At 38.3% G+C, this 24104-nt stretch overlaps 1 protein-coding gene across 50 annotated transcripts in view; it reads left to right on the top strand.

Moving 5' to 3' along the window:
- The window catches only part of MLLT10 (MLLT10 histone lysine methyltransferase DOT1L cofactor), a 244119-nt gene that overhangs the window by 210246 nt on the left and 9769 nt on the right, over positions 1–24104 (top strand). For all 50 annotated transcript variants that reach the window (XM_084980343.1, XM_084980363.1, XM_084980336.1 and 47 more), the window contains 7 exons: positions 1738–1916; positions 14774–14891; positions 16248–16320; positions 20275–20429; positions 22645–22833; positions 23251–23339; positions 23475–23836. In XM_084980343.1, coding sequence (XP_084836469.1) covers positions 1738–1916; positions 14774–14891; positions 16248–16320; positions 20275–20429; positions 22645–22833; positions 23251–23339; positions 23475–23836 — 1165 coding nt within the window. The remainder of the gene's footprint in view (positions 1–1737; positions 1917–14773; positions 14892–16247; positions 16321–20274; positions 20430–22644; positions 22834–23250; positions 23340–23474; positions 23837–24104) is intronic.

Below are 24104 nucleotides of genomic sequence, written 5' to 3'. Positions count from 1 at the left end.
TGCCACACTCTTTTGTAATTGTCTCTTTTTTCCACTGAGCTTCTTGAAGGGGAAGACCACATACCTTGAATGGCTTTGTATTTCCAGGGCTTAGAATAATGTCTGGTAAATGGTGAGCTCTCACATGGTCGTGGAATGAATGCATTTGTTGAATGAATAAATTACCTTTTTTTCTGAAGAAATTATAGATATAAAAAGGACCTTAGGAGCCTCAGTTATAGTTGTAAAGCCTTTAAAAATGTCCCAGTTCTTTTATTCCCCTTGTTTGAAGATTATGGGTACTTTTATTATGAATCAGTTATGCTTGTGTTCTTTAGAACAAAGAAAATTGTATTACTGATATCAAAATAAATATAAAATTATTGTTGCCTTCAAGAGCTATATTTTCTCAAAAAAATTTTATGACTGCAACTCACTTAGGTTCTTTTTTCCTGCTTTCGTCCTGTTTATAGTGTCAAGTTCTTAGGATCTTATTCCCTCCTACTTTCCCAAGAGCCCCGGTTTAATACAACATTTCTCAGCTTCCACTGCTGGGGACTCTATGGACCATGTAACTGCTAGTTGTGAGGGGCTGTCCTGTGCATTGTAGAATGTTTAGCAGCATCTCTGGCCTCCTCCTACTAGATACCATTAGCACCTCCTAATTTTGACAACCAAAAATGACTCCAGGAGTTCCCATTATGGTTCAGTGGAAGTGAATCTGATTAGTATCCATGAGGATGCAGGTTTGATCCCTGGCCTCACTCAGTGAGTTAAGGATCTGGCATTGCCTTGAGCTGTGGTGTAGGTCGCAGATGTGGCTTGGATCTGTTGTTGCTGTGGCTGTGGCATAGGCCAGTAGCTGTAACTCTGATTCGCCCCTACCCTGGGATCCTCCATATGCCATGGGTATAAAGTAACTCCTGTTTGCTTTTAACTTCTGCTCATTTTCTCTCTCTGTCCTCTTCGCATCCACTTTTCTAAAATGAATTGCTTCCACTCTCTCTCCTTAGGGCTTTTACTCCCATGGTGCCACTGAAAAGGCGTTGAAGTCTCCATCCTCTTTTCCTATGTTATTTGAAGTGAATCTACCACCACCTAGTATACCACATCCTCGTCATCTTCTTAACCCTCTGTCCCCTGGCCCACCCCAGCACCTACTTAGATACCCCATCCTGTCAGTCATAAAGTTCTGTTTATTCTACCTCTTGAATTTTTGTAGAATCCTGTATCCTTTATTGTCACTTTAGTGTCTAACAATGGCAGAAGGCTCCTTACTGGTCTCAGAATATCAAGTCTAGATCTGTTTCATTTTCTGCACTGTAACCTGGATTACCTTTGTAAAACAAAGCCACTTCCCATTATAGACCTTCTCAGTCATGAGTTCTGGAGCCCGAATATCTGCATTTTTGAAAGGCTTTCCAAGTGATTTTTATTGCTTTATTCTTTTTGTTTAAGAAACATTTCATTGCTCTTGTGAATTCCTAAAATTCTTACAATTATTTTACAAAGCACTTCTTGATCTCTGTCTTTTAACAAACTATCTTTGATGGTGCTTTATGAAAGGTCAGTATTTATTTATTTAGTTACTGGTCCTTTTTTTTTTTTTTTTTTTCCACCACTAAATTCATCATTGGGGGAGGGATCTGGGAGGAAAGGTGGGTATTTTAACTTAATTGATTAATATTGTGGGTCTGTGACAAATTTGACTCCTGAGTTATGCAATATTTAAATAAGATCCTTATTTTTTTCTTGTAGGTATTTATAACAGCAGTGATGTAGCAGTATCATTTCCAAATGTAGTATCTGGCTCAGGATCTAGTACCCCTGTCTCCAGTTCTCATTTACCTCAGCAGTCTTCTGGGCATTTACAGCAAGTGGGAGCACTCTCCCCATCAGCAGTATCATCTGCACCCTCCGCTGTTGCAACAACTCAGGTAAATTATGACAGTGTTATCAAGTAACATTGATATTTTGTCTTTTTTTTTTTTGTCTTTTTTTTTTGCCGTTTCTTGGACCGCTCTCGTGGCATATGAAGGTTACCAGGCTAGGGGTTGAATCGGAGCTGTAGCCACCGGCCTACGCCAGAACCACAGCAACTCGGGATCCGAGCCGCGTCTGCAACCTACACCACAGCTCATGACAACGCTGGGTCCTTAACCCACTGAGCAAGGCCAGGGATCAAACCTGCAACCTCATGGTTCCTAGTCAGATTTGTTAACCACTGCACCATGACGGGAACTCCAGTATTTTGTCATTTTTTGAAAGAAAGTTTGATTGGAGGGGAGAGAAATGAAAAAGGGCTTCCTATAGGAATTTATGAAACATCTCAACTTGTACTGGCGTGAGTGGAAGTAATCTCACACATTTTTACGTGATACTCATGAGAGAACTCAAAAGAATATGTTGGCGCCAACTGATTCTTTTCAATTTCTTAGTTTTTGATCTTGTCCTAATGGTGTAAAATAGTAGTTTGGAAGAGCGTTTATTCTTTCTTTTAAAGGCAGGACTTAACAAAGTATGAACCAGTTTTGAACTGCTATGGTTTTAAAAATTCCTTTTATAGTTTTTAATTTTAAAAATCATAGAAGTAATATATGAATATCTATAGTCTAAAAAAACTGTGAAGGAGAGATATAGGATTAAGAGTAGATGATTTATTTAAGTACTATATGATTTTCTTCCTTGTTGGAAAGAAGGAATATTTATAAATATTATAAATAATGGTGACTGCATTGGTGGTTTTGCCTTTATTTTTCCCCTTCTTTTATTTTAGGTCTGGAACTTGATAGGTGAGCTAGTCTATAGGAATGTTCTAAGAGCCAGAGTCAAACCAGAGAAACCATAATCTTGAATTCTATCAATAGGGCAGTGAATGGGCAAAGCTGTATATATACCCGTACTCACCCTGCACCCCTCTCACCCTCATCCCCAAGCCCCGCATTTCCCCAAAGGTAATAATTTAAAATTCCTAAAGTATGTATATCTTATTTTATTTGCAATTCTGTATAATTTTATTTTTATTTTACCTGAAGCTCTAATAGTAAATCTCTCAACATTTTGAGAAAATTATAACAATGACAAATGTCTAATTATAAACGGCCAGTCAGGTAGTTGATGTACGTTGCTATAAACGTATGCTTTACATATGTGTTCGTAATTTCCATTGTACAGGCCTTTAGAATATATTTACACTTCTCCAGCATTTTCTGTATCAAAGCATAGCATTAAGGGTTTTTTTTGTGGGGGGGTTTGTTTTTGTTTTTGTTTTTTGTGTTTTTTGGGGCATTTTAGGGCCTTACCTGCGGCATATGGAAGTTCCCAGGCAAGGGGTTGAATTGGAGCTGTAGTCCCTGGCCTATGCCGCAGCCACAGCAACATCAGATTTGAGCCGTGTCTGTGACCAACGCCAGATCCTTAACCCACTGAGCGAGGCCAGGGATCGAACCCACAACCCCATGATTCCTAGTCGGATTCGTTTTCTCTGCACCACAACGGGAACTCCACATTAAGTTATTTTTAAAGTATGTAATGGTGCAGTGAAGATCATCATCATTATAATTGGGTTAAGAATTAGAATAAACAGTTCAGCCCAGAAAATCAATGGCATGATTAGTGGTATTGTCTTTGAAAATGAAAGTTAACAATTTGGTGAACTTCTCAACCTGAATAAGAGGAGTTTAGGAGAGTTTTTCTTTAGTTCATTTCACTAGACATGGTGAGGTAGGCACAATAATAGGGGTTTGGGGTTAGAGAGGGTGAGGAAATAAATGAGAGGGTGGCTCTTATAAATAGTTTGATTTCTTTTAATTAAGTGTAACCATATGCTGTTGATAGCTTCATATCCTTGGAAAGAGTCACATGAACACTTTCAATGTGCATTTTTCTTTCCTTTCTTTATAAAAGTCTGTTTTAATTACTCTCTGGTTAATTCCAGGCTGAATTAAACAAAAATCTCATTTCTTCCCATTCATTATGTTTGTGGTTTTGAGGGTTAACATTAGGGAGGTGGATGGGGGAAGTGGAAGTGGTGGTGAAGAGAAATTTATAGCTAGAGGGGAAATTCCACTTAACATATGACTCAGCTGAAGAACAAAGAAATCATAGTCACAAGTAATCCAGGATTCAGTCCAATTAAAATCTTTACTGTGTATCCTCCTTCCATGTTTCAGTAAGATGGGTCTATTCTAAATATGATCATCCAGTGAGACGCATATGCTGCATGCTGAGACAGCTGCATCTGTATTTCTGTCCAGCAGTAGCTTTCTGCCTTCACACGGGAGCTTATTCAGCCTGGCTTATCTGGTGCTGCTGTAGCAACCATCAGTCTCCAGGCAACTGAGGCAGGTTGACCTCTGAATTGAACCGAGTACAAAATTACTCAGTTTCACTGTCTGAGTCAATAGTATCGGTATTGAATGTGCAAAGTGAATTTTCTTGGTGGTGTGCAAAGGAACGGATTCAGAAATATTTAGAATAAATTGAATGTTTAGATGGAACTCCTAAAATTTGTGATACACTTATAATTTAATCTTTTCAAAACAAAAAGTTTGTGTTGAACTTTCATATAGGCCTTGTTTTCCAATCATGCAATTCAGTTTGTTTAGATAATCACATTTTATTTAGTTTCTTTACAGATGGTTGATTTTTATTTTTTATTTATTTATTTATTTTTTTAAAGTTTATTTATTTATTTTATTTTACTTTTTTTTTGTCTTTTTTTTGCTATTTCTTGGGCCACTCCCTCGGCATATGGAGATTCCCAGGCCAGGGGTTGAATCGGAGCTGTAGCCACCGGCCTATGCCAGAGCCACAGCAACTCGGGATCCGAGCCGCGTCTGCAACCTACACCACAGCTCACGGCAACGCCGGATCGTTAACCCACTGAGCAAGGCCAGGGACCGAACCCGCAACCTCATGGTTCCTAGTTAGATTCGTTAACCACTGCGCCACGACGGGAACTCCCAGATGGTTGATTTTTAAATGAATAGTAGTGCCTAAATGTGTAAACTAAAATTATCAATATTTAAAATGTAATTGTAGAAGCCTTGTTACTATTTATTGAGAAAGCTATCATACCGCAAGTGTTTTAAAAAACATAAATCATAAAATAGAATTGTTAATTTGAATGATGTTTTGCCTTCCTTCTCCCCCACCCTCCCCTCAATTTAATGAAAATAGTAATTTTTAGTGATGGGCTTGGTGCCAGCGGGATTAAAATCCAGAGGTCATTCTTGATCTTTCTGGCCTTGGTTTTAAGTAAGATAGACAGGCCTCTTGTTTGGTTTATTTGCTGTCTTAAGGATTGTTCCCAGGAAAGTAAGATCAGGAAGAGCTAATAGAGATTAAAGCAGGGACTGGGAGTTACCATCGTGGCGCAGTGGAAACAAATCCAACTAGGAACCATGAGGTTGTGGGTTCCATCCCTGACCTCGCTCAGAGGGTTAAGGATCCAGCGTTGCCGTGAGCTGTGGTGTAGACCAGCAGCTGTAGGTCCAATTCAGCCCCTAGCCTGGGAACTTCCCTATGCTGTGGGTGCGGCCCTAAAAAAAAAAAAGACAAAAACCCAAAAAACAGGAAGTAGATTTGTGCCTTTAATAGGGCAAAAAGGAGACACTTGTAAAAATGTGGGGTGGGGGGTTGGAGGGAGAATCTGATGCTTAGCACCCCTGATTTGAAAAAAAAAAACTTTTAAAAATTGTTTGGTAATCCAGTTTTTACATTGTTTAATTTTCAATCCTTTTTTCCCCCCTTTTTTAGGGCTGCACTCGCAGCATATGGGGGTTACCAGGCTAGGGGTCGAATTGGAGCTGTACCTGCTGGCCTATGCCACAGCCACTTCAACTCCAAATCCAAGCTACGTCTGCAACCTACACCACAGCTCATGGCAACACCAGATCTTTATTAACCCACTGAGCGAGGCCAGGGATAGAACCCACAACTTCATGGTTCCTAGTCAGATTCGTTTCCGCTCGCCAGAATGGGAACTCCCAATCCTTTTGTTTTATTTGATATACTTGTTTTTAGAGAAGCTATTCCTTCATGGATATTAGCAATATAGCTACAGTTGTAGTTCCTTAGCATTATTGGAAGATAAAACTAGTCTACTATGTTTTAATGACGTGCTCTGTCTTTTTGTATCATGAGTAGAGGTATAAATTAGTTTCTGTAGATGTGTTATTAATTTTTCATTTTGGCTTTAAAATTCCACTTTTCCTTAGTTCTAGATTCATTCTGTTTTGTCTTTGACAGAATTCCAGTGTTTTTGTTTGTAAAGGGAATTGATTGCTTTAATAGAAGAATTTAAGACAAAAATGAAAAATGTAATGAAAATAATTGTAGTCTAATATAGCCTAAATTCTGAGTTTTGCTTTTAGTCTGCAGGTAGATTATCTTGGTTCCTTTTTTACTCTGTATTACTCTAATAAAAATAATATAGGTTTAAAAATAATTTAAATGAAGGAAACTTCGAGGTTTATTGATGTGATATTTAGTAAATGCAGATAAATTTAATATTTTAAAGGTATAATTTAGTGACTGATGTCTTGCTGTGAGACTTTAACTTTCAAATATCCTAACTTTGGGGTGTTGTCTTAGATATTATCCTTGATTTCCTTTCAGATGATGTCTGATAGGATACTTTGATTCCCTTTTGGAAAAATGCTTCGGTTTCCCAGGCAGAGTCACTTGTCTTTGGGGGAATCTCTGACTTGACTGGTCAGAATGAAAGTTTCATCTATTCTAAATCATTACATAATGACTTCTAATTTTAAGGAAGTTAACATTCTGAGCATAGTTAAGTTTTTTTTGTCTTTTCTAGGGCCGCTCCCACAGTATATGGAGATTCCCAAGCTAGGGGTATAATCGGAGCTAGAGCCGCTTGCTGGCCTACGCCAGAGCTGCAGCAACTCGGGATCCGAGCTGCATCTCCAACCTACACCACAGCTCATGGCAACGCCAGATCCTTAACCTACTGAGTGAGGCCAGGGATCAAACCCGCAACCTCATGGTTCCTAGTCGGATTCGTTAACCACTGTGCCATGATGGGAAGTCCCAGAATAAGTTTTTATAAGGGTTTTGTAATGTCACTATTGGATGCTGAAGAGGTTGAGTGATTGTGCAGGGTCAGTGTCTAGTGAGAGGCTGACTCCTGCACCTGCTCTCTGGTTTACTAATCAGCGACTTACAAATGAATTTCCCATTATGAACCCCTATGTCGAGGTTATCTCTTTGGAAAAAGCATTGTTAGGCGTCTTACTGGCACTGTGCAAAACAGCAGAAATTTGGGTCAGAAATCGTAGGTTCCTGGAGCATTGCTACTCACTAGTGTGGCTGTGGGTAGGTAGGTCTTTTATTTTGTGGATGTCATTTTTTTTAATACGTGAAATGGAATACTTGCTCTACAGGTATCTTTTGAGGTTCATTTGAGAATAAGTACTTTGCAGACCATGAAGTACTTTGAAACTAGTGGCTATTACACTGATGTTACAGTTATTATAGGACATTATTAATTTCACCTAACAGCCTGATTACTGTGAGAAAATTATACAGAAGCACTAAAAACAGTATTAAAATTTTCTGTTAAAACTCAGAATTCCATCTTAACATAGATAAATTTTAGTCATTTCAGATTTAGCTTTTGACTAAGGTCTTTTGTATTCTTAAATTATTTTAATAGCCATTTTAGTCCTAGGGACTTAATCCCCCCCCCCCCAAAGATAGGTGATGTATTGATTAGATCTTAACCGATTAAGAAACTTGCATAGAATTGTGGTGATTGTACAATCTGTTGTCCAATCAAGAATGTTCATTGATGGTTTAACTACAATTTAATCCCTCCCACTACTTTATAGAAACTCAATTGTGGGGCATTTCAGTATTAACCTAAACAATGGTTTTGAATATGTTAAGCTCCTAACAATTAGTGAGCAGTTTGGGGCATTGAATAAAGTGGAATGATGCAATTGAACCTGACAGCTTTAACAGTCCGCCTACTCATGGGACCTGAAAGTTGTTCACACTTGGTTTCTTCTCTCATCACACGCTGAGTATTAAAGCCTGAAGGTGGTAGCTGACACAGAAATAGGTCTGTAATCAGGATACGTTTTATAGTACAAAGTTTGAATAAAGTTAGAGAATATGTGAAATTTTCCGTTGTTCTCTAGTTTTTCATGGAAACTTTTCTAGTCAAACAAACGTGTGTAAGTTGACATTAAAACATTTGAATCCTTACATTATATTTGCAATATTGCTATGTTATTATAGAATATATAGATTAAAGTGTCTTTGCATAATGAGACAATGGTTCCATCTAATTTTTCTTAGGGAAATATGTTTTACTCTTTGAAATGTAACCATGTTAATATCAGAATATAATTGGTGAATTATATTCTTTAATGAAGTTACTGGAAAAGTGGAAATCATAATAGCTTATGAAAATTATTTTTAAAATAACAAAATAAAATCTGAGGGCTTACCATGTGCCGCACATTCAACTAAGCCCTTAATGTATTAACTCGATTAATTCTCACAAATGTCTAACAAGGTAGGTGCTATTTCTATCTCCATTTTTACAGATGGAAACTGAAGATGCAGGGCTTTGGTGCCTCACCCAGAGTGAGATAGTTGGCTTATGGCAGACATAGTGATAATAAAAAGGGTTTTTTTTTGGAGTTCCTTTGTGGCTCAGGAGGTTAAGAATCTGGTTTGTCACTGCTGTGGCTCAGGTTCTTGCTGTGGTATGGGTTTGATCCCTGTCTCAGGAACTTCCACATGCCTCAGGTGTGGCCAAAAAGGAAAAAAAAAATAATTTCCTTCTAATGGTGTGTATGGAGTAGGAATTTTTAAAAATAATACTCAGTTTAATGAGTCTGCCAAGATTTGGAAGAATGTATTTTTATTTTTTTGTGCTTTTTTAAAATTAAAGTATAGTTGATTTACGAAGTTGTGTCAACCTTGGTGTACAACAAAGTGACCTGGCTTTTTTATATCCCCCCCCCCCCCCACACACACACATTCTCTCTTATAGTATTTTCCACCATGATCTATCCCAAGAGACTGGGTATAATTCCCTGAAAGAATGTATTTTTAAATCGTGTCACAGTTGGAAAATTTGAAGAAGCTACTGCATCTTAGATCTTGTCTGAATCATTTGATTTTAATGTTTATCGACAGATGAATTGCGCATTTAAAAAATGCTTGCTATAACTTTTCCTGTATGATTGAAGTATAGGAAGTTTCATATCTGCCTCTAGATGATGTATTGCTATGATACTTTGCAAAGGTGAAATTTTGTTGGGTACTATTCTTTCAAACCTAATTTTTCTTCTTATACTTTATTATTCTGCTTTTACCAACATAAGGGAGAAAAAACAATCTACCAATACATTACCCTCTTTTAAGTCTGAACTCCGATAATTGAGTAGATTTAGCCTGAAATTTTTTTCCTCCATAATTAACTCTTTTATTTTATTTTTATTTTTTTGTCTTTTTGCTATTTCTTGGGCCGCTCCCGCGGCATATGGAGGTTCCCAGGCTAGGGGTCCAATCGGAGCTGTAGCCACCGGCCTACGCCAGAGCCACAGCGACGCGGGCTCCAAGCCGCGTCTGCAACCTACACCACAGCTCACGGCAACGCCGGATCGTTAACCCACTGAGCAAGGGCAGGGACCGAACCTGCTGCAACCTCATGGTTCCTAGTCGGATTCGTTAACCACTGCGCCACCACGGGAACTCCCATAACTAACTCTTTTAGAATGAACCAAGTGGCTAGGAGTTTGGGTGGCTGACTTCCCTCTACAACTCCAGCTCTTTAAAACCTTTTCTTTGGACATGAGCAGACATTTGAAATATAAGAAGTTACCTATCAATGGAAAATTTCACTCTGAAATGTAATTTTAATCTTTTTAATATCTTAATAAGGAATGTCAGTCTACTGAGGAAACACTAAATTTCTTTGATTTATTTATAGTTTGAATGCTACCTTTGTAGAAACCTGTATATCTTTCTAGATGTTTACATAGTAAGTTATTCTAAATTGGCTAAGGGTATTCTTTGACTCAGATACCTGAGCATATTTTGCTTCAAAGTGACTTCAGATTTACCTCAGTTTATTTAGTTTATTTTTATTCAACTTGACTTTGAGTATATCTTGTAAAATAATTATTATACCTAATGAGGCTTTTGCTAGAGTGTTGGAATAGGTATAACATAACATCTTGCATGGAAGTGGTTCCTTTCAACTATTACTCTTGGGGAGGGGGATGGAAAAAAACCTGTTGAAGATATCATACATTAGGAAGTGAAAGCTGAGGTTTATTATGGCAGTATTAACTTAAAATTTCATAGGATATTTTTTATCTTTCTTTTTGTTCTTTTTACAGCCACTTGTATGAAATTATAAGTTAATATTGCCATATTGGAAATTCCCAGGCTAGGGGGCTAATTGAAGCTGCAGCTGCTGGCCTACACCACAGCCACAGCAACGCTGGATTGAGTCACATCTGTGACCTATGCTGCAGCTCATGGTAACACCAGATCCTTAACCTACTGAGCAATGCCAGGGATTGAACCTGCATCCTCATGGACACTATGTTGGGTTCTTAACCTGCTGAGCCACAATGGGAACTCCCAAGATGATGATATCTTGATCTCACACCTGTTTTTTACTTTTTTTTTTTTTTTTTTTTTCTTTTCTCTTTAGGGCCACACTTGCAGCAAATGGAGGTTCCCAGGCTAGGGATCCAATCGAAGCTACTATAGAGCTGCCAGCCTACGCCATAGTTACAGCAACGCCAGATCTGAACCACGTCTGTGACCTGCACCACTGCTTATGGCAACACTGGATCCTTAACCCACTGAGCAAGGCCAGGCATCGAACCCACAACTTCATGGTTCCTAGTCGGATTTGTTTCTGTTGCGCCACAACAGGAACTCCCGTTTTCACATTTTTTTTTTTTTAATTTTTATTTATGGCATTGAAGGGCCACACCTGCGGCATATGGAAATTCCCAGGCTAGGGGTCCAATCAGAGCTGTAGCTGCTGGATAACCTATATCATAGCTCCCGGCAAGGCTGGATCCTCAACCCACTGAGCGAGGCCAGGGATTGAACCCGCATCCTCATGGATACTAGTTGGATTCGTTTCCACTGCACTTCAATGGGAACTCCTGTTTTTACATTTCGACTAGATAATTTCAGCAGGACACTGTAAAGCAATCATATTCTTTTTTGTTTTAGCTTCTTATTTTGCAGTAATTTTAGGTGTATAGAAAATTTGCAAAAACAGTGCAGAATTCAGGTGTATTATAGATACCTTTATTCAGACTCCCCAGCATTTAACAGCTTATATTCTTTTTTTTTTTTTTAATTTTTTTTTTGTCTTTTTGCTGTTTCTTTGGGCCGCTCCCGCGGCATATGGAGGTTCCCAGGCTAGGGGTTGAATCGGAGCTGTAACCACTGGCCTATGCCAGAGCCACAGCAGTGCGGGCTCCGAGCCGCGTCTGCAACCTACACCACAGCTCACGGCAACGCCGGATCGTTAACTCACTGAGCAAGGGCAGGGATCGAACCCGCAACCTCATGGTTCCTAGTCGGATTCGTTAACCACTGCGCCACGATGGGAACTCCAACAGCTTATATTCTTATAGTGCCAATAGACCCAAGAAGACTCTTTGCCCACATAGACATTCTGCTTACCTGGGCAAAAATTGAATTAAAATGTTACTGTCTTTCCAAAAACAGTTGCCAGTTTTTATACCAGGTCTTCTGAAGCAGACCTATGGTACATTAGTAACTTACTTTTAGTGCACTGCAAAAAACTCCATGTCCAAAGTATATTGTGGAAGAAGTGTGTATATATTGTTTCCTTTATTCCTTGTTCCACATTTCTCTCATATAAAAGTTTTCAGTGCCCTTTATGTAGAATCTTTTCACTGAAATGTTGGGAGTCTCTTGGCCCTAAGGTGCCAACAGAGTTATCAAGAGTTCACAAACCACTGTAAGTATCATTTCAGAAGTGTTGGCCAAGCAGTGTCAAGATACATGTGGAGTCTCTGATAACTCATCTTACCTGCTTAAAATGATGGTAATGATTTGGATTTTAAAGTAGAGTGGTTTTTATATTTTCATATGCCGCAAAATCCTACCTGGTAAAATTAATAACTTATTTTCAATCTCTTTTGGAAATTTATTGTTTAGATAAATACTGTACTTAAAAACAAAACAAAACAAACAAACAAAAAAACCAAAACTACCAGATAAGTTTTAAACATTTAGAAGATTTGGGAAGTTTGTTGTTCAGGATAATGAAAATGTATTTCTAATTTATTATTTTATTATTAATTTTACCTTTGCCTGCCATCTTTATAATATATATATTTTCCTGCTTTGTAATTATGCTAACAGTGATTTATCCCCTTCCTGATGACAGTCATTACGTAAATCAGTGATGCTGTGCTGCTTTGCATTTTGATCCTTTAGTATAGTGGGCATGGTGTGTGATTGGGAAATAAGACAACTTGGAGACTACATCAAGAAATCGGAAGCTAACAAGGATAAATATAAAGCCCTTGACAGAAGGAACCCTTTCTGGAGGAGAGTATAGGACCCTTGATTCTTATCAGGAGAACAAGGCAGCTCATGAAACTGATAATTGGAACTAAAAAGCAGTTCACCTGGTGTAATAATAGTTTGGATAGTTTGGATTCAGCCAGTGGATGACTGCACAGACACGGAGGGTCAGAGGCCAAGATGCAGGTGTGGAGGCTCCGCAGTGGCTGAGCGCTTGGAGCACAGCCCCCCACACCCGGGAATGCAGTCCATCTTGCTCATATTTTTCTCTGTCCCTTCTTGCTGTCAGCTGTTACTTCTTGCTGCCAACAAAATGTCTTAAGATATTACTTTTTCTTCTTCTTCCTAATTAATTTTCCACTTCTAATCTGTTATATGCTTAGTTGATCTTTTTAGAATTGCGTCTAGAGTAAGAGTAAATTGGCTCTGAGAAGGGCATTTTTAAAGTGTAAGGTGCGCAAGATTTTAACTAACACGGCGGACTGGTAACATCTGGTCTTTCTGTTTGAATATTCCTTCTTCTAAGTTAGTGTATGAGTAGCCAAGATTCCCAAGTAGTTGAAATTCTGGAGAGGTTAAAAAAAAAAAAGTCCCATATTTCTGTTTTTGACTCATTTAATATATTCTATACATAGTATGTGTCTGGTGTGGTCTTCAGGTTAAAGTGATGACTTAGATTTTACTGAGGGCTAATTGACTGTTAAACTGGACTGTATAATCCAAATTTATTGACTCTGTATACATGTCTTTAATAAGAGGAAAAATGAAAAGCAGAAGCTGACCAACTGAACTTAGATATTACAGTATGAACTATGAAATATACCCTTTGAAACAATGGAAAGCAAGGACAGGATTCTATATCATGGGGACTGTTCTGTGAATTGTAAAGTCCAGTTTTTATGCTTAATAAGTTGGCCAGAGGCCAAATATAATGTCAAGGTCTGAGTCTTTCCAGAAACACAGTTTATTCCCTGTAATATTTTGCTTGTTAGAACTACTATGTCATCTTGGTCTCTTGTGTGCAGTTACACCTGTCAAAATGTCCCACATCTTTTGTTCTGCCGTTACTCAGCTTCTTTATTTTGAAAGTGCTTCCATTCTTTGAAACTGTTTTCCAGAATTTTGTTCTGCAATGATTTCATTTTATAAACGCTTAAGTTTGATTTCATTCATGAAAAAGAAAAAGAAAGCTACTTTAAAATTTATGGTTCTTTTAAATCTGAAAAGTATTTCAGGCTAGTAATAGCCTTCTGTGAGTAACAGTGTTTTGTATACAAGAGATTTGCTTCCAAAATGCCACATTTTAAACTTACAATATTCTTGGAAAGTGGGAGAAAGTATTCACATCAAAGAAGGCATTTTTATTACATTGGATTACGCAAGACTTTGGCCAGCCTCCTTAGCTTCATCTGTTTAAGGGTTCATTTTCGCTTGTTTGGCACAGGTCCCAGTAGAGGCCTTCAGAATTGTGGTTAGCAACATGAATGAATTACAAACTGTGGACCAGCTCTTCAGTTCCTAGAGCTGGCTTACTGCCAAAAAGACAGTGCCTTATGTGGGGTCAGGGCAAAGCTGTGATTCGCTGAGCCCTGCATTGTATAGAAAACATACTTGTGATGCCTGTTTGCTTTCTTTTAAAATAAAAACAAAACAAAACAGAAAAAGCAGCAGGCTTCCAAGTCTATCAAAATAGGAAGTAACAGAATAGTGTGCAGGTTTTACTAATGACAGAGTTAAGCAATGGAAATATAGCTCTCTGTAGTTAAAATACTGAAAGTAGAGGTTGGACCTTTGGACCTCCTCAGCCAGCCTGTGATGTAAGAGACTGAGGCATTTGTTAGACATCTGTTGTCTACCTGCCCTTATTTTGTAAATGGTTTAATAAGATTAAATAACGAGTCATATGTTCATATGGTTACCATGCCACTGATTTAGTATCAACTAGATACGTTGAAATTAAAGCATAAATAGTTAACTTTGTGCCAATTCTTCTCCTCCCTCCCTCCCTTCCTTCCTTCCTTTCTTTCTTTCTATTTAGAGGTATATAAATTTTCAGAAGCTAGAGTGTTGGAATGGTAAAACAAGTAAGCATGAGGTTTGCTCTTCAGAAAGTCGGAAATTTTTGCTTATATTCTTAGGTTGGAGAAAATAGTTAGCAGGTCTATTTATGAAGAAAATATTATGGTATTAAAATATAACTCATTTGTCTTTTCTTTTCATTTAGGCAAATACCCTATCTGGATCTTCTCTTAGTCAGGCACCATCTCATATCTATGGCAGTAGATTAAATCCAAATTCATCAATGGCAGCTCTCATAGCTCAGTCTGAAAACAATCAAACAGGTATGTTTTAAAGAATTTTTAAAGTCTAAAATTCTTTTCCTCTCCCACAGTGTAATTTTTATCCCCATCAGCTCATTTCATTTGAAAAATCTAAAGGTGTGTTTAATACAAGATTCTGCCCCCGCCTTTTTTAAAATCAAAAGAATCACAGTTGGAAGTAAATAGTATGCTGTGCTGCAAAATAGTAATGTGCTTTTTTACTGTCTGAAATGTAAATGTTTAAGCAGAGCCATCAGCAGGCAGGAATGCTAGTGTCTCCTGTGACTTTTGTGATTGATGTGTTCAGTGCTCAGTTCTGTGCAATGAAAGTAACATAACACTGGGCTTTTCTGTGAATAGCCGCAACCTTTATTTGCATAATTCATGAAATTGCATTACACAAACTTGGTTTTAAAAAAATCCTATTAGAGAATTTCTACAGTTTTTAGTAATCCTGTGAATTTTTACCAGTTGACATTTTGTAGTATATGCCTCTTGTACCATTTTAATGAGCCACTGGATTTGCTTTGTTTCATTCTATCCTTAAGGATTTGTTGACATGTCCAAGTAGTCATGCTTGTTTGGGGGAAGGGAATGGGTTTAGCAGTGTACCAAGAATGGATCAGTCATGTCTTTACCCTTTAAGGGTCAGAGGTTAGCTGCTTCAAAATAAGGGGAGGATAACCTTGAAAGAGGCTAGGTAGGGTGATTTTATAAGGAACAAACTCTAAGGAAATGCAAGTAATTTTTCAAGCAGGGATATTTGGTATTACCTAAGGACTATTTTGAAGAAATTAATTTCTTTTTCCCTTTACATACAGAATTCTGTATGCCTACTTGTTTTTGTCAATTTGAATATTTAGTATTATGTATAGCTTTATTCTTGGTATGAAGATCCATGTAATATATGTAATTTAACTTTGGTGTGTGGCTCTATGTAATACATATGTATCTTATGACTTGTCTTGGGCTGCAAAGTGTTAAAATATACAAAGCATAAGGATTTGCTGTGATAAGCATACAGATTAGCTGTCCACAGCTGTGATTCATTACTTTAACCGTAGAAATTAAAAGTGGCTGAGGGGAGGGTACTGCAAATGCAAACCACGCTTCTGTGCTGTAAAATTGAATGGAATGAAAGAACAGAACATAATCCATGGCCTTCTACACCCACAAAAAAAACGTGTAGGGACAACGCCTTACATGCCACAGTTCAGCAATCCTAAACTAACAACATACTAGATCTTCCACTTTTGTGGTAACTGCAGAGATAATGGTAAAGGTTTTATGTACATTCTAGAAAAAAACAGGGCAAAAGCTTAAAACCTCTTATCTAGTGAGAGTCGCTTTATCAGCTATGAAATATTTACACTGCAGATCAAGATCTTGGAGACAATAGCCGCAGCCTTGTTGGCAGAGGAAGCTCACCCCGAGGAAGTCTCTCACCAAGGTAAGCGTTATTTGCACTGCAGAGTACTGCAGAGGAAACATTTGGAAACTCCTTTATCTCATAACAGTATATTTGTGAGGCTATAAAAGCATTCTGTAGATAAGAGGCGTGTCTGGACAGTCAAGAAAAGTGGTTTTAAATTAATTTGAATATTAATTTAAACATACGGTTAGATTCGTAAGCGTTGTGAAAGACACACCTTTTCTTGGGTTTCTAATTATTTTAAGCTCTAGCGTATATTTAGCTGCTATTTAGTACAATTAATGCATTAATTTGGATAATTACTTTCGGTCATATAACAGGCATAAAGTCTCTTAAGGCTGTAGACTCCAGGCTTTCGGCTTTGGGTTCCAATTTTAGCTCTGTTGGGGGGCAATGCAAGTAATCTTTTAGTCTCTAGTTTCTAATTCAGTAAATTAAGCTCTTGTAGCTTATCTCTAAAATTCCTCTAGATTTTAAAATTGTTTGAAGCAGGGCGTTCCATGGTGGTTCAGTGGGTTAAGGATCTGGTGCTGTCACTGCTGTGGCTCTGGTCACTGTTGTGGTCTGGTTTCTAGACCTGGCCTGGGAACTTTGCATGGGTAGGGCCAAAAAAAAATTGTTTGAGGAGTCCCTGCTGTGGTACAACAGGGTCCGTGGTATCTTCTGGAGCACTGGGCTGGAGGTTCAGTCCCCTGCCTGGCACAGTTTGGTTAAGAGATCCGCTGTTGCCGCAGGTGCAATACGAGTTGAAACTGTGGCTTGGATCTGATCCCTGGCACAGTAACTCCATATGCCCTGGAGGCAGCCAAAAGAGGAAAAAATTGTTTGAAGTAAGGTATAGCAAATATATATTACATTGTTCTGTGGCATTATCTTAGGTATTATATGAAAGAGTTCGTAAACCATGTATTGATATATCATTTATGTGCGGTTATTCTTTCTAGCTGGACATTAGCCAGAGTTCGATTGAGAGGGTTGAAATTCTCTGAGCACAGTCTATGTGCCTCACGTCTTCTCCTCTTGATACGGGAAGAGTAGTGGGGACTACTGAGTCACTTATGGAGCAGAATGGAACTTTAGGCTATGGCTATCTTTTTTGTCTTGTTTTGTTTTTTTATATTTTTAGGGCCATACCTGTGGCATATGGAGGTTCCCAGGCTAGGGGTCTAATCGGAGCTACAGCTGCTGGCCTACGCCACAGCCACAGCAGCTCGGGATCTGAGCCATGTCTGCAACCTACACCACACAGCTCATGGCAATGCCAGATTCATAACCCACTGAGCGAAGCCAGGAATCGAACTCACAACCTCATGGTTCCTAGTCAGATTTGTTTCTGCTGTACCAAGACAGGAACTCCTATCTTTTTATTAATCTTATTTCACTCTCAACTTCTATACCTTTTTTTAGTTTATTTTCTGTCTTCTAATTTTGTAAACTGCCTCAAGCATGGTATTAGATTGGGTGAGAATGGAGCAGAAAGAGAATGAAGCCCATTCAAGAATCTGTTTTTGGAGTTCCCGTCGTGGCGCAGTGGTTATTAACGAATCCAACTAGGAACCATAAAGTTGCAGGTTCAATCCCTGGCCTTGCTCAGTGGGTTAAGGATCCAGCATTGCTGTGAGCTACGGTGTAGGTTGCAGACACAGCTCGAATCCCACGTTGCTGTGGCTCTGGCATAGGCCGGCAGCTACAGCTCCAATTCGACCCCTAGCCTGGGAACCTCCATATGCCGTGGGAAGTGGCCCTAGAAAAGGTAAAAAGACAACAACAACAAAAAAGAATCTGTTTTCAACTTTGGGAATTTAAAAATTATATTAAAAATTAAAAATTTTATGTGGTGACTGCCATGAATATCAGTGTTGCTCTGTTGCTGGTACCTTTGGGAATGTCTTTTTTTTTTTTTTTTTTTGTCTTTTTGCTATTTCTTTGGGCTGCTCCCGCGGCATATGGAGGTTTCCAGGCTAGCGGTCGAATTGGAGCTGTAGCCCCTGGCCTATGCCAGAGCCGCAGCAACGCAGGATTGAGCTGCGTCTGCAACCTATACCACAGCTCACGGCAACGCCGGATCCTTAACCCACTGAGCAAGGCCAGGGACCGAACCTGCAACCTCATGGTTCCTAGTTGGATTCGTTAACCACTGCACCACGACAGGAACTGCGAGAATGTCTTTAACATTAGAGCAATTTGTCCAGTAACCTTTAATTTTGCTATTTGCTAGTGGTGTGTCAGTAGTGACTTTCCTGTACCGTTCCTAGGTGAATGAAAAATAATACTATTATTATTTTTCCTAATTTAAACCTACAGAAAATTAAATATTCTTCTTTTAAAACTAGGAATACGAAGTACACAAAGATAACACCATCTGACCAATATGTAATTTGTGCTCTGTTACCTCTGTGCTGTTGTATTGTTTTTTTGAAAGAAGAAAGTTTATGGGTTTTTTGGCTCATGTTTAGTGGAGAAAGCAGCTCTGTGTTCCCCTTAATATCATACAAGCTACCCAGAAATTACTCAAGGTTCCTTAGTGCTATTTTGTATTATGTATATAGTTCTTTGTGTTTCATTAGCTGAATGGGATTTAACACACTAAATGGCACTGACCTATTTTTAGCACATATTTCCGTCTTTATATTTCTCTTTAAAAATCAGCCTGAACTGTAATGGCCTAAATTATCCTGACAATAATGTACTCTTTGGAAAAGGATGCAGCACATACACTATATGTAGCACACGATGTTTACATATGGAATAAAAAGCCTCATTTGTTTAACTTATTTAAAGAGATTTTTGCGGAGAAGTGTGTTAGGGCCATGGCAGAGTGCTCACCCAGCTCTGTCACTTAGCAGCCTCATGTCTTTGGACAAGTCATTAATGCCCCATCTCGTTTCCTCAGATAGAAATGGAGCCAGCAAGGCAGGTTTTGACTTCTCACTAGGCTTGTGGTAAAGATCATAGGAGATAATTATGTGGAAACACTTTGGAAACTCTGAAGCCCTTTACGAATGTATTAGGTTAGTGCGGAGGCTGGAGACCAAAAATTGCCACATTTACTAATTTATAACAAAGAGTGGATGAGAGAAAATACAGTGTTCATCTTAATGTAAGCAGTTTTTATTTTGAAAGAGTTGTTATTTCAAGTACCAATCTAAGACATTTTAGAAAAAATTTGTGTAAAGGGCTCAAATAAAAATTGCTTTGTCTTGATGATGTTCCCTACTACTGAAAATACTTGAAAATAAATATTTTTTATTTTATAACAAAAGATTCCTTCAAAATTGTTAAATATTCCTTGTACTGATATTAGATATTTTGTGGTTGTAAGTTAAAATACTCTCTACATAATTATAATTATGCAGTGTAAATCTTTCTAATTTTGTCTTTCTCCCTTTTGTCTTATAAAGCCGAAGCAAGTTACTTTACAGCCCATTTCAGATTATTGGTGATGTGTTTATATTTTCTAGTCATTTTTAATTATTGAGTATGGCCAGGATTCCCTTGAGGAGTTCCTGTCGTGGCTCAGCAGAAATGAATCTGACTAGTATCCATGAGGACGCAGGTTTGATCCCTGGCCCCGCTCAGTGGGTTAAGGATCCAGCGTTGCTGTGAGCTGTGGTGTAGGTTGCAGAAGCTGCTCTGATCTGGCGTGGCTGTGGCTGTGGCTGTGGCGTAGGCCAGCAGTGACAGCTCTAGTTCGACCCCTAGCTTGGGAACCTCCATATGCCTTGGGTGTGGCCCTAAAAAGACAATAAGTAAATAAATAAATAAAATAAATCCCTTGATTTTTACCATTTGAGGAAAAAGGATGGTAATTACTAAATTTTAGGGTTGGTTATGGTTTTATTGTTCTAGCATAGGCAGCCAGGTGCTAGAAAACTTGTACAGGTGAAGGGTCAGTATAAGATGAGAAATGTGAATGCACCTCCTTTAAAGGGTCTTCCTTCTGTTTAACCTGAGGATTAATGTTTCCAACAGATCCCCGGTAAGCAGCTTACAGATCCGCTATGATCAACCGGGCAACAGCGGTTTGGAAAACCTGCCTCCAGTAGCAGCCAGCATAGAGCAGCTTCTGGAGAGGCAGTGGAGTGAAGGACAACAGTTTTTACTAGAACAGGGCACCCCTAGTGACAGTAAGTATTCTCTTCTTGTCTTTTAAAGAAAGATCAGTAGACGGATGGATGAATGAAAAAGCAGATAGGTGGATAGATGTAGAATCACACTTCATTAAGAGTAGCATTGAAACATTGATACACGTTTTGTGTAATACGGTGAGAGAGTGTGATGTATTGGCTTAATAGAACAAATGCTGCAAGTTTTACTGCTCGAACTGGAATCCTGTTTTTACCTGTTGTTAACAGTGTGCTCTTGGGCAAGTTTCTTAAAGTCAGTATGCTTTAGTTTTCCAGGTGTAGAGTGGGAATAATCATGTACCTATATAACAGTGTTGTTTTGAGAGTTGAACGACGTCAAAGATGTAAAGAACATTGCCTGGCTCGTAGACTTCACTGGCTCTTGCTACTGTTTATAATTATTGAACATTATACTTTGTTTCTCTATTGTCCTTTGTTTTAATCAGTTTAAATTTTACCAAAATACATGAGTTATAGCTTCTTTTAGCTTATTTGCTCACCTGGAAAATTTATTTTTTAAAATGCCTTAGGTATGGCCAACTCTATTTTGTAATTAGGATGAGAAAGAATAATAATAAATTACACATATAATTTATATGTATATACACTCTGTCATTTACTTGCTAAGTTATATCGTATATATTACACATACGTATTTTTAGTATCTTTACAATTTTAAGTATTAGAGAGGGCCAGGGGTAAAATGCCAAAACTAAAAAACTATTACATCAGGAGCTCCCGTCGTGGCGCAGTGGTTAACGAATCCGACTAGGAACCATGAGGTGGCAGGTTCGATCCCTGGCCTTGCTCAGTGGGTTGAGGATCTGGCATTGCTGCCGTGAGCTGTGGTGTAGGTCACAGACACAGCTCGGATCCCGCGTTACTGTGGCTCTGGCATAGGCCGGCGGCTACAGCTCCAATTCGACCCCTAGCCTGGAAACCTCCATATACCGCAGGAGTTGCCCTAGAAAAGGAAAAATAAATAAACAAACAAACAAACAATTACTTCAGGTGGTGTTAGCTAGAGAAGTAGTCTAGTGTTAAGGATATGTATTTGAGGGAAATAATTGTGTGTGTGTGTGTGTGTTTGTGTGTGTGTTTTATCACTTGAGAGTTTAAGCTTTACTGCTTTACTTTTAAAAACAAAACAATGTATTTTGCTTGTTATTAGACAGGTGCCATAAATTGGTATTTTTATGAATGGTGCTCTGACCAAAAATGCTAATTGTGAGGAAATTTATGCCAGGATAATCCTTTAAACATCATAGCTGGAGGACAGATTTAGCTTAGTCTTATTGCATCTCATTTGAGTACACTAAGGGTTTCTTTGTGGGATCTTGAAGAGGAGGGATAAAAGTTAAATCCTTGGGAAATGACCGTATGTGTTTGTACCAGTAGAATTGTGTCTTTTGAAGGCCCTGAGGGCATGTTAAACAAATACAACTTTTTAATACATAGAACTTTTAAAGTGTCCATCATTGCACCATCACACATCCCTTTCTCTGTCAGTCTAGAGAGGTCTGAGCTGTGGGAGGAGTGGGAACTCTTTGAGGTGATGAGGCAGGACAGAAGCTGAGCCTCTTTGCGGAGGATGAGCAGGGATTGGGGCTGTGGTGCGCACACACTGCCCCCTGCTGGGGGTGTGTGGATCCGCAGGCCTGGCTGCTGGCTCCCAATGTTCCTCTTCTGGAGTGAGCGGCTTGCTTAGTTAGCTTAACCAAGCATCCCACGCTTGTGTGCTTTATTATGGTGAAGGATATTGGTTTGATTCTTCATCATTTTAAATATGATTTTAATAAAAAATCATTGCAAGCACTTTGAATTTTTAAGTTTTAATTTTGACGAACATAAAATGTTCTCATGATCTTTCTTTGAGGATGGAAATTACCTGAACCAGGTGAGGTTTTTTTTTTTTGGTATGTGGCAACCATATTAAATGGTTTAAAATTATTTTAAACAGTTTTACTGTGTTGTTTGCAGCCTAATTTCTGGACGGTACATCTAGGAACAGTATCCCTTTATGCTTATATAGTTATAAAATAGTGGTGTATTTATATCTACACATAAATTTAGGAATAAAACCTAGTCATTTAGTAATGCTTTACCGAATTTCTACTTTGCCATTTTATTTCTAAAGTTATTGACACTAAATCCATGAAATACATAGTCTCTGTGTGAACTTGTCTTTATTGCAAACCATCCAAATGTTTGTTAGTTTTAGGAATGCTGAAGTCATTGCACCAACTTCAAGTAGAAAATCGAAGATTAGAGGAACAGATTAAAAACTTGACTGCCAAAAAGGAGCGCCTTCAATTATTGAATGCACAGCTTTCAGTGCCTTTTCCAACAATAACAACAAATCCCAGCCCATCTCATCAAATTCATGCATTTTCAGCACAGAATGGTAAGTATGGATTTATTGTGGCTCTAAGGAAAGTAGGATAGACTTTCAATATCTTTTTCATAGTAAGTGAATAGTAACTGGTCACAAGTTATATGAAGAGGTAGAAAGTGGATGATAGGTTATTTCTGAGGAACATAAATAATCCTGTTAAGTGTTCAATTTGAATTTGCTCTCACTTCTTTAGTACAGAATTTAATGATGAAATCTAAATATGTAATGATTGTTTTATTGATTTAAAGCTATGATATTCAATAGAGATATAGATTTTTCCATTTAAATTGGCCTGAAGACTAGCAAGACCTAATATTTAAGTATTTTTAATGTGGGCTTCAGAGTAAGCTTTTAGACAAGCTTTTAATCTTACTCATAATATAATTTAATAGGGTAAATAGGTTTCTTTTTGTCTTTTTATTCTAGCTCCTACTACTGATTCCTTGAACAGCAGTAAGAGCCCTCATCTAGGAAACAGCTTTTTACCTGATAATTCTCTTCCTATATTAAATCAGGTAATTTTGGTGTGGTTAGTTTTATTTGTGCGTTTTACTTCCGGACAATAGTATATTGTATTAAATGGTATAAAATTATTTTAAACAGTTTTGTTGTGTTGTTTACAGCTTAGTTCCTCTTCTGTCTTATGTTAGGACTTAACCTCCAGTGGACAAAGCACCAGCAGCTCATCGGCTCTTTCTACTCCACCTCCTGCTGGGCAGAGTCCAGCTCAGCAGGGCCCAGGCGTTAGCGGAGTTCAGCAGGTCAATGGTGTGACAGTGGGGGCACTGGCTAGTGGAATGCAGACTGTAACATCCACCATTCCTGCCGTGCCTGGAGTGGGTGGAATAATTGGAGCTTTGCCAGGTAACCAACTGGCAATTAATGGCATTGTAGGAGCTTTAAATGGGGTTATTCAGACCCCTGTCACAATATCCCAGAACCCTACCCCCCTTACCCACACAACTGTACCACCTAATGCAACACATCCAATGCCAGCTACACTGACTAACAGGTAAGAAACTTACTTAAATAGCTTGTGGGTTTTTTAGTCCAGCGTGGCACCAATGCTGTTCACACTTTAGACTGGGAGCTTTATTATGTTCCTTGTAGATGTACTCCAAAATTAAAACCTACTAAACCAAGTATACAGTACCAAGAGCCATTTGTTTTTGAAATTTAAGTAATTCAAATTAAAACAAATCACTTTTAGTAAGCAAAGCATTAAATTATTCTGTACTAAAAATTTCAGTCTTAATCTGTGATGTCTGTTTTAAATTGTA

Source organism: Sus scrofa, chromosome 10 (genome assembly GCF_054392235.1).
Source record: "Sus scrofa isolate SSC_HxYL_T2T_F1_AM1 chromosome 10, Sscrofa_HxYL_maternal_Yorkshire_Landrace_v2.0, whole genome shotgun sequence".
Classification (NCBI taxonomy): domain Eukaryota; kingdom Metazoa; phylum Chordata; class Mammalia; order Artiodactyla; family Suidae; genus Sus; species Sus scrofa.
The sequence above is the reverse complement of the archived record's forward strand: the minus strand, read 5'-3'. Positions and strand labels throughout refer to the sequence as shown.